Source organism: Perca fluviatilis, chromosome 19, assembly GCF_010015445.1.
Source record: "Perca fluviatilis chromosome 19, GENO_Pfluv_1.0, whole genome shotgun sequence".
In the NCBI taxonomy this organism is placed as follows: domain Eukaryota; kingdom Metazoa; phylum Chordata; class Actinopteri; order Perciformes; family Percidae; genus Perca; species Perca fluviatilis.
In genome coordinates this window covers 17774040-17788109 of record NC_053130.1, presented here as the reverse complement: position 1 = coordinate 17788109, position 14070 = coordinate 17774040, and the positions used below count along the sequence as shown (strand labels likewise).

The following is a 14070-nucleotide window of genomic DNA, read 5'->3' as shown; positions in this document are numbered from 1 at the left end:
GCACATTGCTCTTTAAGCAACGCCCAACTCATTACCATAGATTGTATTACACCGTATTACACACTAGCTGCAGCATTCATAGGTAGCCTGCGTCCAGAGATGGATAGATGGATCGTTTGCTTCTGTCTGGTTAGCGACACGGCCCCCAGCTAACCAATCCTTCTTCAGACTGATGTTGGCACCCCCCACTCAATTAGCATACAGGCGCAGGGAAAAGTAAATAAATAAATGTATAAATAATTACATAAATATATAAATAAATACATATAGAAATGCATAAATAAATAAATACATGTAAAAATACAGAAATAGCCATTTATGTTACCAAAATGTGTTTAATTTCACTATATTTCTGCATTTATTAATTTATTTCTACTTTTATTTATTTATTTTTCCTTCTGTCATTTTTAGTCCTCCATAATTAGCAGGGCTGCATGAAATTAGGAAAATAATTAGAAAAATTGCTCAGGAACACATTTGTTGATGTATTGCAGTGGGAATCAAACCCAGATCTCCCACACCAAAGGCATGTGTCATATCCACTGTGCCATCACCACCACACCACACAAACAATTATTTGCGATATGTCACAGCCTTTCACAATGTCTATATTACTAAGACGATTAAAAAGTGATATATTGTGCAGCCCTAATCATTAGTATACAGTATATTCACTGACTTTCATAATATTTTTTTAAGTATTTAACACTGGCATTTAAATGCTATACATATATGCTTCATCAGGACTGTGTGGGCGTAGTTTCATTTGATTGACAAAGTCCTGTCAACCCACCAACTGTCATCAGATTGCGAAACACATTGCAAAATCCTGCTTGGTGCACAGAAGTATGTAAAATTACCTTTTTCCAACTGAGCCCCAGCAACACAGACATACAGTAACAGCAAAGACTGATTGGCATCAGCTGTGGCTAGGAACATCCAATCATATTCATGAAGGTGTATAACATAGGGTTGGGTACTTTTATCGGTACCGACCGAATCTCGTCGGTATTACCGAGTATTGGTTCACGTAAAATCAAACGGTGCCAAATTTTGGTACCTGAGAGTGCGTAAGCGCAAGCTTATCTGTCCTCTCTGCATATTAATGGAGAGCAGAGCTCCGACACATACACACACACACACGCGCGCACACACGCGCGCACACACGCACGCACACACACACACACACACACACACACACACAGGTGCAGGAGCAAACTATGTCGGCGCTGCAGTTTTGTTGAAGTTACAGTTAGTCACGGCAATGCCGATAAAGTGGTTGTGTGTGGTTACAGTTTTTCAAAACCTCACGCAGACACCATTCACTGTGATATGATATGTGTTGACTTAGGGTCAAATTGACCCAATTCAATATTTGTTTTATATCAGAAAATATGGGACGTAGAAATAAGCGCTGAAAATGTCAAGAAGAAAAATTTTACAATTTAAAACATTGGAAAAAGCAAAAACAAACTGTCAAAAAAAGGCGTAGTTTTTTTCAAGGTTGACGGGAAGACCGCACAAGGGGCAAGCCGAAAGCAGTCGCAGTGCTGTTGACGTTACACTTCCTATGAGACAAGCAGGCACAACGGTGGTTTCTGTGCCCTGGTGACTAACAGGCTGAGGTTGTAAGGCAAGGCAACTTTATTTCTATAGCACCTTTCAGCAACAAGGCAATTCAAAGTGCTTTACATGAAACATTAAAGAGCAATTAAAAATGGTCATGATGAAAATAAAACAAAAAATGAAAAAAAGAATAATATACAAATACAAGAATAAAAGTTACAGTGAGTAAGAAATTAATAATTATTCAATTTAATAGGTTGTAGGGACAGGTTTGGGAGGAAAGAGGGAGGGGTTTTATTTTTATTTCCGTTTAATTTCTTTAGAGTGTAAAATATTCTAAATAAATAACGTTTTAGTAAAGTAAATAGGATAAGTAGGTTTGGAATAATTTTTACAACTACAATTGTAATTACAGAGGGAAAGTACTAGTGATATGCAGATCGATACTAAAGTATCGATATTTACGATCCCAACGTCTAGTATCGATTGTTATATAAAAAGATCGATATTTAAACTCAGTAATTTGGAGTGAGTGTTTATGTTATCATAAGTAACTTGTTGTCACCAGAAAAGTCTAATTATATCCGGTTAGGGGAAGGAACTACTTCTCCTTCCGCCGATCAGTTGTGTGTGCACTGCGGCTCTGTGACGGAGCTGGCCAGGGGAGCCTATTTTTTATTTTTTTTGTAAACATGAATGTTTTGTGAAAACAATTTGAGTTAACGGTTTTCAAGGGTGCCTGATTTACATGTGTTGTAAAGAACAGCAAAACGTGGATATGGAATATTTTGTGACAAGGTTAAGAGTCAAATTTGTGTGTTATTTTCAATCTGTTTTACTGTACAAGTCTCTGAGATTTTCTTTATAATTAAATAATATGAGAGTAGTTTATTGTCTTGTCATTATGCAGCTATAATTTGGAATTGGTAAGCCTAAAACCTACTTTTTTACTTTAAACTAGTTGTCACATCACACTACAAATAAAATACGTAAAAAGTATTGGTATCGGTATCGGCAATACCAGCCTGGGTATTACTTGGTATCGGATCGAATAGGAATTAAGTGGTATCGCACATCACTAGAAAGTACCGAAAAAAGTACTGTTGGGTACCGGGAACCGAATTTCAGGTACCGGTACTAATATTGGTTCAGATGCGAAAGGTACCCAACCCTAGTATAACACATCCAATATAAACACCACTCCCTCCACTACCCAAACCCCATCCTTATGTGCTATATTTGTGGTTTAGTTGACTTCAATAATCATGTAAGTTTAGCTCTCCCAGCAGAATCCCACGATCCTTGTTGCCACTCAGATTCTTTGAAAACACACTAAAAGCACATCATACTCTTTTTTGTGGAGGCAATCTACACCCTCGAAACAGTGTGGCGGAGCCCTTTGCTTGATAAAATTAGACAGAAAGATCAGTCATAGTTAAAAGCTTGGTCTGCGTAACATGATTCTCACAATTAGTAGACGGTCCAACAATGGCACATGTCAAGTATTTATGTGATCATAAGTGGCAAAGCCCAACGATAATATATTTTGGCGATAAGGGGTTGTTACATCAAGCAGTGAAGTTATGCACGTCATAAGAGTTCCTTCAAAGAGCAAAGCCTTTTCCGCCAAATGTAACTGTATAGTCTTTGCTATAAATGTTCAATTCAGTCAACATTGATTGCATATTTTCCAGTATTTTTCAGTGCACCTCTGTGTGCATCCAAGCAAAAAAAATAAGATGCTAATTATACTGTAACTCTAGAATGTTGAACTATAAAGAAGGAATCGGAAGATGAACTAAAGTTGAACTATTCGCTGATACTAAATATAAAGCATGCCTAATTAGATTCTCATAAAACAAATAACATACAGTAACAGTCCATTGAACAACTGCTCTGGTCTGATATGGTGAGAAAGAAGGCACTTTTCAATTACGACCTCTAAACCCATTTAACATGAAGACATCACGTCCCGTAAAACAATTATAAACCTCCCCATCCCTCTCTTTTTTCCTCTCTTCTTACCTCTTTCATTATTTTTCCCCACAATCTGTCTCTCCATCTTTTCGCTTCGTTGGGCCTGCCATTCTATTAATCTCACCAACAGATTGCCTCTATTAATTAGTCTACATCTCCCATCTTGCATGTAATAATCAGAGGTAATAGAGATATTAGGAAGATAAGGATATTTCTGCAGTCACAATCACTTTTAATTAGCCTGAAGATTAAAAGATAGACTCGCTTCTGCCTGGCTGACGTCCAGACAGACAGCGGAAGGTCTTTTTCTTGCCACAAAATTCTGTGAGGACACAAAATCTGCAGCACGTCTAATGTGTCAGTTTGCAAAATATATCTGTTCCATCGTGTCTCATAGGACACTTCACATAGTGAAGGTAATAATGCGTCCATGCCTCTAGACAAAACAAGTATCCAGCTTGTCATCAGTGACATTTCAGAATGAATATTATTCCTTACAAAAACTGAAAACATCCTCAGCAAACGTAAAGGTAATAATAAAGTGTGCTGCTCTAATTCAAATGTATCTGCATTGCCATTTAATTTTAACGTACTGTATTGGGGTACTGTAGGTTCAACTAGATAATTGAGGAAGTGTCTATACAGAATGTCTGTAATTAATTGGAAGGTGCAGGGTGCACTAAACAGACAGGGGTAAATACCAGTAGTGTGTAAGAAGTGTGTTTGGTAATTACCCACTAGACTTGAAATAAAGAATACCAATTTCTGTCACTACTTTTCCCTGCTGACACAAGGAGATTTTGCCGTTCACGGGATATGCCAGACAAAAGACCCTATTCTTTCAAAGTTACTGGAGCTGACCTCTGCAGCATTCATGTATCTTGCTCTATAAAACACTTTGCCCCTGCAAGCACCCTGTCCTGTTGCTTTCTTGGGGCAAGGAGCTCATCCAGTTTAATGGTTAATGTTCCTGGACTATTCCCTACAGACCCCTTACTCACCATAACCCCGTCAGATCAGTGCCTACAGGGCACACATAATGAAGAGAATAGAAAATTGAACACAATACCGCTGAGCACATCATTAAACCATTTTCTATTACGGTACTCAGTATAAAAGGAAAGAAAACACTGCTGCCAGGTTGTTAAGAACCCAGAGCCAGGCTCCCAGTGGGATGCTCAGGTCTCTATAGTTTTACTGGTTGGGCAATTGTAGCACCCACAAGGTTTTAAGACACTATTTCTCACCGGGGAATCCTGCTGGAGACCTTTTAACAATTGACTTCAGAGACTGTAATCCTCACCAAAGTTGCTGTTGGCTATACTGTACCGCTTTACAGCATTATTATTTCCTGCCAGTGTTCAGAATTTTATGCAAAAGGGTGAGAATGGTGGATCTCAGATAAGTATTTTTTAGCAAGACATGCTTTGTGATTGATACTCACTAGAGCCCAGTGCATAAAAAACTGTTGGAAAGCTGTGAGAGCTTTAAGTGAAAACTGTGTACAAACTTGGTGTGGAGTTCAAGATATGAAAATGTTTATCATAAAAAAGGCAAATCATGATTCTTCTTTGAGTCTTCTTTGTTCTATTCACTTAAATGTCAACACCATGATTTCATTACCACATCACTATACAATGAGAACTCAACTGAAACTTACCATTTACAACTTAGAGAGCAAAGAAGCAACTATTAAAGATGGCTGATAAAATTTGGTCTTCTAACATGGCCAAATAGCTAAAACCCAAGTTTCTCAAACTTTGTTAAACTCATAAGCATTCTTCCTGCACTTTGTTTGATTTGTATTACCGAAGGCGGAGGTGTAACGTGTCTAACATCCTGCTTTACTACTGATTAATTCACAGGGTAATAGTGTAGTTTTTTTCTCCACTACATTTGTTTATTTACTGTAGTTAGTAGTTATATTGTCTCACAATACCAGATCTATCTCTACAGCGCTGCGGAGGTAGGTCTGGCTAGTCCACACAACGTTGCTGGATAGGAGAAAAACGTGCTCTGGTTCATTTCTTTAAACCAATCACAATCGTCATGGACGAAGCAACGATGCCACTGCAAAATAGCCTCGGGAAGGGACTTGTTTTGGTGGAACATGTGCACGTAGGGAGGCGAGCTCTGGATTTAAAATGGCTGTTGAGTGTGTGATGAGCATTTTACTTTTACATTTTTTTTTTTTATTAATTAATTTGATTGTCGGAGGAGCTCGGAGGATGTTTCCCGAATTGACCGGGGTTTAGAATGCCAACACAAAGAAAGCGGAATGTGTGGGACATCCGGCTGAAAATGAGGGACATCCAGCAGAAACTCTGGCGGCACTGGAAAAATCCTGTAAAATGTTCAGTGTTCCAAATTATTCTAAACATTTAAATCACCCATGTGCGTATGTTCTGACAGAGAGACTCAACATATATTTATGCTAACCTGCCATGATGAATCGAGAACTGAAGGAGAACTATTTCTAAATTGAGATGAGATACATGCATGCTCATGCCCCTTTAACACTGACATTTTATCCCGTTCTGCATTTTAATCATATTTGCGTATGTTTGGGTGTGTGTGTTTGTGTAGTCTCAGATGAAGATGAAGTCTGCGGGCATCGTGGATGGAGGCTTGTTCACAGAGAGCTATTGTAACATCTGCAATGCCCAGCTCATCTCCGAGTCCCAGCGCACGGCTCACTATGAGGTGAGTCCGTTTCTGCTCATACAGGAATGTTTCCACAAAACAAACAAAAGATTTTGCTACAATCACTGCTTTGACAAGCAGATTCCTGCTCTGTACACTTTGCATCAGCCTTATTTGTACCCATTTGTGCTTGTGCCGTTCAATACAGTGCTCATCCATTATACATAGGTTTAATGCAGCGTGGTGCAAGTCACTTGCACACAAACAAACACAGTTTTTAATTTAATGTAGTCTACCTCTCAGCAGGCTCCGTAAGACTAATTTAATGAATGGCCATTCAATAATCAGCCCGTGCATTATGTATCTAGTGTGTGTGTGTGTGTGTGTGTGTGTGTGTGTGTGTGTGTGTGTGTGTGTGTGTGTGTGTATATTGAGGTTGTCCTTGATCACAAGACACAATTGGGATTAACAAGCAAACTAATGAGGACAAGACTCCTATCTAGAGAGAATTAAGCAAGGACGACTGTGCATTTATCTGCATGCATGTGTATCAACCATATTCACTTGAAAGTAATTTATTTCCTTCTCTCAACCTAACTCTGACAGAGACCTTGAGTTGTGCAGAGAAATGGGCAAGCTGAGTCAGTGCATTTCCTCAGTTCACTCTTAACAAAAGGTCTCTGTAGAGGTCAGTAGATCAAGGAGATAAGGCAAGAAATAATTTGAAGGCAGGAAATTGTTGCGTTTTAGTTTCATTAAGGATAGAAGGCAAGGAAAGGCAATTATACTTCTACATTTCATAAGCAGGATAACTGAACGTGTTTTACATAAGACACGGAGACAACAACAGGCTAAAGAAAGGAGTACTATCATGGGGGATGAATTATTGAGGAGTCAAGGGTTTTGGAGTCCATCCCTACTCCAATTGGGGACTATGGCAGTAAGCATTTTTGACAAATGCCAAAAGCACCAGGAGAATAAGTGAACTGCACTTCAGCAGTTTAGTTACAACAAATCTATCCATAAACTGACTCGCAAAGATGGACTACAAGTGATGCAAACCTTTTAGTGTCTTCACGGGCTCTTGCTCATGCTGCTCCCTCACACCTATACACATCAATCCTCTCACAAGAGTATTAAATGGATCAGATTAACACCACTCCAAACTCTTTATTTGCACATCTGCCCCATAGACAGTCAATGCCAGTGTTTCCCATACATACAGTAGGTTATACTTGGGCGCCCCACCCGGATAGATTGATACCCGCCCAGGTAGACAAAATCCGAATTACATTTTTTTCCCCCCATCAACGATGTAATTTTATAGCAGACAGAGCAGCGGCCTCCAGCCACTCCCCCTCCCCCTCGTGTGCCACTTGCATGTCACAGCGTCAACAATTCACTTCAGGCCAGGCTCAGAGCAAGGCTATGTTAGTAGCATGTTAGTAGTAGTGTATGCTACTTGTGGTGTTTTGGCTTCCCGCGGGATTAACTGTACTGATAAACGCTGCGGCCATACCGCTGTGAAAGCTCCCTGAACGTCATATACATAGTCTGGTTTATCACCATCTCCACAGCAGTGTGTTCTGCTTGAGCTTAGTCTATATCCTTGATGTTCCACTTCCGGGATTGCTCCGGTGCCGAAGGAAATTCCGCCGGATGCACGTATTTTCGCCGATGTCCATTTCCTTCCTGTTTCTTTGTGTTTGAATTTTAAACTCTGGTAGATTTATGAGGACTATGGTCGACTGCTCCTCAGATCTCTGCAGGGTAAATTGAGACAGCTAGCTAAACTATCTGTCCAATCTGAGTTTTCTCTCGCACAACTATTTATCAGCAGCTCCACCGCCCATGACGATTATGATTGGCTTAAAGAAATTCTGATAAACCAGAGCACGTTTTTCTCCCATCCCGGAATGCTGTGGGGACTAGCCAGACTCTCCTCCGCTCCGCAGCGTGTGGATATTCTGGCAAAGCAAGACTAGCTTGAGCTGATCTATATTTGGAGTTAAATGGAGCTAACTGGAGCTAATCAGGAGCCTTCAGTTGTCGTTCTCTCTGTGCCCGTAGTCATCAACTGTGATGTTATTTATGCACTTGAGCCCGATTAAAACCTAACATTTTATTAAGTGTGCTGTAAAAGTTTTAAACTACAATTGATTTTTTTAAATAAATAGTTTATAAACCTTTTGACTAGTTTATTACTGAACCCAGCCGTCACATGCTGAATCCCACCACCACAAGTAAATTCTTAATCTGTGGGAAACACTGAATGCACACCATTGTCGCACACCACTTTCTGATATTTTTACAAAAGATTAAGGTATTTGGATATTAAGGTCGTGAATCTGATCATGTGTGAGTGAGATACATTCTGCATGTATTTGTCCTCTGCCCTGTCTGTCTCCTCCAACTTGATTTGACATAAAAAAAACAGAGGAAGAAGAGACAGAGACATGCACAGTCCATTGGAGTAGGGTGAGTACTGAGGGTCAGTTCAGGGTAACCATGGTGACACAAGGTCCAGCTTTTAGTCCATATCCCAGAGCCATCAACTGCATGACCATTTATACCTATAAACACAGGCATACACTCAGACACTCAGACACACACACACACACACACACACACACACACACACACACACACACACACACACACACACAGCACTGACAAAATGCATTAAAATAGTCTGACAAGTGAGGAGGCATGTGAGGTAGGCTTTCTTGTCCCGGGGGCAGAGGATCCAATCTAAGCACTGGAGCAGCAAGTACAGTGTCTTGTCAGAGTCTCCCATTCGCTTTCTTTGTGTCTTGTTCAGGCATGATATACACCTAAACCAACAACTACATTTTCTTCTACAAAATGCAATCATATAACTCATTTGATTGGTGGAAACTAAGTGATTCCTATCCATCTCAACACACTTGACACAACACATTTAATTATGTCCATCTCTCATCAATCCAAAGTTTCACATTTTTCTCCCTTGATGTTTTTTGTAACCACAACCTTGGCATGCTGTATCCCTGCACGCTGTCATACAATAATGTGTATTTCACTGTATATGTGGCAGTAAAGAGATACAATCTCTTTGACAGTGTCAACGTTTGCTTTTGGAAAATTGCACCAGCAGTGGTATTTATAGATAAAAAGAGATGTGATATAGTAGAAAGGAGTGAAGGTCACAGAGCATGCCAATAAAAGTCATATGTATAGAGCAAGATAGGGGTGTCAAACTTGTATATATACACACACAAACACACACACACAGAGAAGTGTCTAAACACGTACACATGCACTAATCTTTACCCTGCAGTATGTCCAGTGATTTTGATTGTTCTGCATTAAAGTGACAGTTAACAGCTTCAAGGACAGCTCACTGTCCTTTCATATAAACACTACCATATATGTCTGCTTATTACAGCTTATAGTCTTTATGACAGAGGCAGACACAAAGCACCCACAGACAGGTGGGGCAAAAATACAACCATAACAAATGAGTAAGCAGCACAAACTCCTTCTCACCATAAGCTTTTAATATCATGCAGACTCATTCCAATCTATTATCTGCTTTTCCCTTTGCTTTTTTTGATAACTCTGCAAACCCTTGGTGTTCTCTCAATGAGCTTCATGAGGTAGTCACCTGAAATGGTTTTCACTTCACAGGTGTGCTTTGTCAGGGTTAATTAGTGGAATCTTTTCCCTTATTAATAAAAAAGCAAAGGGTGGCTACTTTGAAGAATCTAAAATATAAGACATGTTTTCAGTTATTTCACACTTTTTTGTTAAGTACATAATTCCACGTGTTCATTCGTATCCGGAAAATACGGTATACATATACATATATATATATATACATATATATATATATATATATATACACACACATATATATACACACATATAGACACACCGTATTTTCCGGACTATAAGTCGCACTTTTTTCCTACTTTGGCTGGTCCTGCGACTTATAGTCAGGTGCGACTTATATATCAAAATATATATAATTTAACATGTTTTTAAATGTTAATTCATACTGAAAACATTAGCGTCTACAGCCGCGAGAGGGCGCTCTAGGCTTGTGACAACTAGAATGCTGCTCCTAAAGACAACTGAGAAAGAAAAGAGATAACAAACTGAAGGTAGTAAAATATGCAGCCGAAAACGGTAATCAAGCAGCAGAAAGAAAGTTTGAAATGAGGGAGAAACTTGTGAGGGACTGGCGAAAAGGTGACTCTTACTGCAATGAAGAAAACAAAGAAAGCTAATCGGCTAATCGCGGGCTGAAAGCAAGATGGCCAGAGCTGGAGGAACGAGTCGGGAGGGGCTTGTCAACGGTGCAGTTACGTCTCCACGCCTTTTAATACATCCATGCTCCACGCCCTGGTAGCTAGTTGTTCTGTGTGCTATTGTATAGTTCAATAACTGTTAATGTGTTACGTTAACAAACCGGACACCTACCGTATTCAGCCTGTTGTTCTGTGTGCTATTGTGTAGTTGACAGATGAAAAAAAAAAAATTCTAAATAAATGCGACTTATAGTCCGGTGCGACTTATATATGTTTTTTTCCTCTTCATGACGCATTTTTTGACTGATGCGACTTATACTCCGGAGCAACTTATAGTCCAGAAAATACGGTATATATGCGGTATACATTAATCATTGATTCCATAAAACAAGTTTTTGTTATTGTTTTTGAGGCACCAGGATGTTACTGTAATTTGAGCCATCCAAATTATTGCCTCACTTCCTTTGGCACTCTACGGTGCCAGTGCGTGCAAGTGAAGTAAAGAGTCCTTACATGTATCTCCCAACCACCTCCCCTTTCCCAACATCTTACTCAGGGCTCCCAGAAAGCTGAGGCTGTCCCAGGCCATTGGCCACCTAGCCGGGGGCAAAATGTCTGCTAGCATCATCAGCTGAAACAGAGATAAAGGCTTGGAGGGAGTAGCCAAGGTGGAGTGGCAGTCATTGATTTTTCTTCCACTTGGCTCACTTGATAAAATCAAACTCAGTTCACTGGCTGACACTCTCTCATTTTCTTTTTCTGTCTCTCTCAGAGTAAGAAACATGCCAACAAGGTACGTCTGTTCTACATGCTTCACCCTGAAGACGGAGGACCACCTTCCAAGAGACTGCGGCCAGATAACCCAGTATGCTCCCACTGAGTGTGTGTTTCTGTGTCTGTGTTGCATAACATACAATGTTAATGATATTTTCTCAGCTTACATTTAAGGACAATTATTTGCATGCTGGAATGTGTGAATTTGCAGCATGTTTTCATGTATGTAGATGACAAAAAAAAAAAACCTGAGTTGACTTGCCTCTGAGTCTAATCCTTTCCTGGGCCCATCCACTCTCAGGGTTGGTCATTGCAGCCAAGTGCTCATGAGAATATTTGTTTGATCTGGTGTGTGCAGTTGCTCTCCTAAGAGAGGTTATGCCTTAGCTCTGGTGTTTCTGGCTAGATTTAGTGGAGGCATATGCCAACGAGCAGCTCTATATCGGACTATTGCAGGCTATGGCTAGGGAGGTCAGTGCATTACCAATGTTTATGTGACTGTGTGTGTACTGTATATGGGCCTTTGTGTCTGTATATTTCTAGGACCCTGTTCTGCAATTGTAGTGAATGCTGAGGTTACATTTGCATCCACAGTGAATTGTTGGGCTTCGAACGTGACGCACAACTGCTATTTAGTAGTTGATTAAATTTGGATTATGTATTTATGGGTCTGTATGTGTTTGTGTGTGTCTTTGAAAAGAAATGTGAACACAATAGACTTTTGTGAAAAGGGAACTTTACTATAGTACACAGCTATTGGAAAAATAAAGCTCATCAAACTGACAAATCTAGCTGTGCCATAGAGAGAGGACAGAAGGAGTGGAAGATGTGGAGCATCTTTCAAAAAATGGTGCAGTGCCACATCCAAGACTCTGAGCCGGAGTGCAGGGCCAATTAGCTCTGTATGGCAATGACCCTATGTCCTCCTCTTATAGGAAATTCATAAGAGAAATAAGAAACTCAAATATCTGGAAACATCCCCAGTGTAAGTGATGTCAGGTGGCACTTGATAAATGAGCAATGCAAAGTTTAATGCCCTGACAAATAATGTTTGCGCTTTTAAGCAAACACCTCCAATGGAAACAGATTAAAGTTATGAATGAAACGGGCCATTTGTGTAACGTCCTGTTGTGTTCTTTAACCACCCAATGTAGCACAAGTAAACTTTATATTTCACAACTACTGTTTTCCGTCAGTTTATAGATCTCGACTTTTCCGACCAAATTTGAAGACAGCTTCATTTCTCTGAGAAAGAGAGAAAGAAAAGAGACGAGCGAGACAGATCGACTGTGCTTTGTTGTTGCAGGAAACAATTAGCTGTGACACAAACTCCTGGGCAGTTCAGTGCTTGTGTTTCATTTTTTTTTTTACTTTCTTGTGGCAGCGACATGGATGTATTAAGAGAACGGGCAGCGATAGAGGCAGGGATGTTTCCTGTTTACTTACACCAAGACTGATTGCCGGTTACATGATTGGCCACTGCAGCGTGGGGTTGCGTTTCCCCAAAAGTAGCAACCCAGTCTCATGGCAGTACATGAAATGGTCACGTTATTTAATCTATTAATACGTGTTCATGGGGACGTTTTTGATGTTTTTTTCGTGGTGGCCAGCACGAAAATGTAAACTAATGTATTTAAATGGGAAGCATATGTCGTGGTCACAGCACGACTACGGTAGTGAGTAGTATGAAATGCCGAAAATCCGCCTAAGGAGGTTGGTTGGGGTGGTGGATGGGTCAAACAATTCCAGACTTTCACCCCGGAGGCCGGGGATCGCGTCCCGCGTGTGGCGTTTTGTTTCCCCGTTAACCGTCCCGTTATTGTCGCGCGTCCCCCGCGGCCGTGTCCCGGTGTGTGAGGCGTCCTTTCCGCGTTGTTCCCGTTATTGTCGCGCGTCCCCCACGGCCGTGTCCCGGCGTGTGAGGCGTCCTCCCCCGCGGCCGTTTCCCAGCGTGTGAGGAGTCCTTTCCCCGTTGTTTTTTTCCTAAACCCAACCTCCGCCATCCCGTTATTGTTGCGCGTCCCCCCGCGGCCATCTCCCGGCGTGTGTGGCATCCTCCCCCGGCGTGTGAGGCGTCCTCCCCCGGAGTGTGAGGCATCCTCCCCCGGAGTGTGAGGCGTCCTCCCCCGGAGTGTGATGCGTCCTCCCCCGGAGTGTGAGGCGTCCTCCCCCGGAGTGTGAGGCGTCCTCCCCCGGAGTGTGGCGTTTGCTTTCCCCGTTAATCTCCGTATAGACCATTTCGTGCTGGCCACCACGAAAAAAACGACAAAAACGTCCCTGTGAACACGAATCAATAGATTAAAAATAACGTGACCATTTCACGAACTGCCGTGAGACCGTGTTGAAAGTAGAGTCGGTCTCAAATTTTCGCCGCAGGCCCACTGCATTTGCGTGTCCCCCCTGCGGTAAACCCCGCCGCAACCTAAACGCACTACCCCCATTCAAAATGAATGGAAAGACCTGCATTTTTGCCACACCGTCTGACGGCCGATACAGGCTGTGTGAATGCCCACTTACTTTCTCCGCTCTGCAAACCTGGACAATCTGCGCAAAGTGGGTGTGAATGTTGGATTGTCGACATTGGAAAGTTATAGAAATCGTCGGACACAGCCCTCCCAGTCTGACGACGGAAAGTTGTGGATGGAAGGGGGTTTCTTGAAGCTGTTTGGAATCATTTTATACTATAAAACTCTTGAAATGGGAACGTGCTATTATGTTTCTTACTCTACCAGTTGAACCCTGTTTCTTAACACAAGCTGTGCTCTAAGAGGTAAAAAGGTGAAACACGTGCACCACACTGCAGACACTCATGAAATGT

General features: G+C 41.2%; 1 protein-coding gene across 5 annotated transcripts in view; it reads left to right on the top strand.

The window, feature by feature from the left end:
- zgc:171482 (zinc finger protein) overlaps window positions 1-14070 on the top strand; it is a 72276-nt gene that overhangs the window by 20112 nt on the left and 38094 nt on the right. For 2 of the 5 annotated variants that reach the window (XR_005637160.1, XM_039784359.1), the window contains exons 2-3: window positions 6130-6246; window positions 11251-11343. Coding sequence is in view for 4 of the 5 variants with exons in the window: in XM_039784359.1 (XP_039640293.1) it covers window positions 6136-6246; window positions 11251-11343 (204 nt within the window). In the remaining variant the exon portion in view is untranslated. Of the gene's footprint in view, window positions 1-6129; window positions 6247-11034; window positions 11147-11250; window positions 11344-14070 lie in introns of those variants that run through there. The other 3 variants (XM_039784361.1, XM_039784362.1, XM_039784360.1) reach the window with 3 other exon arrangements.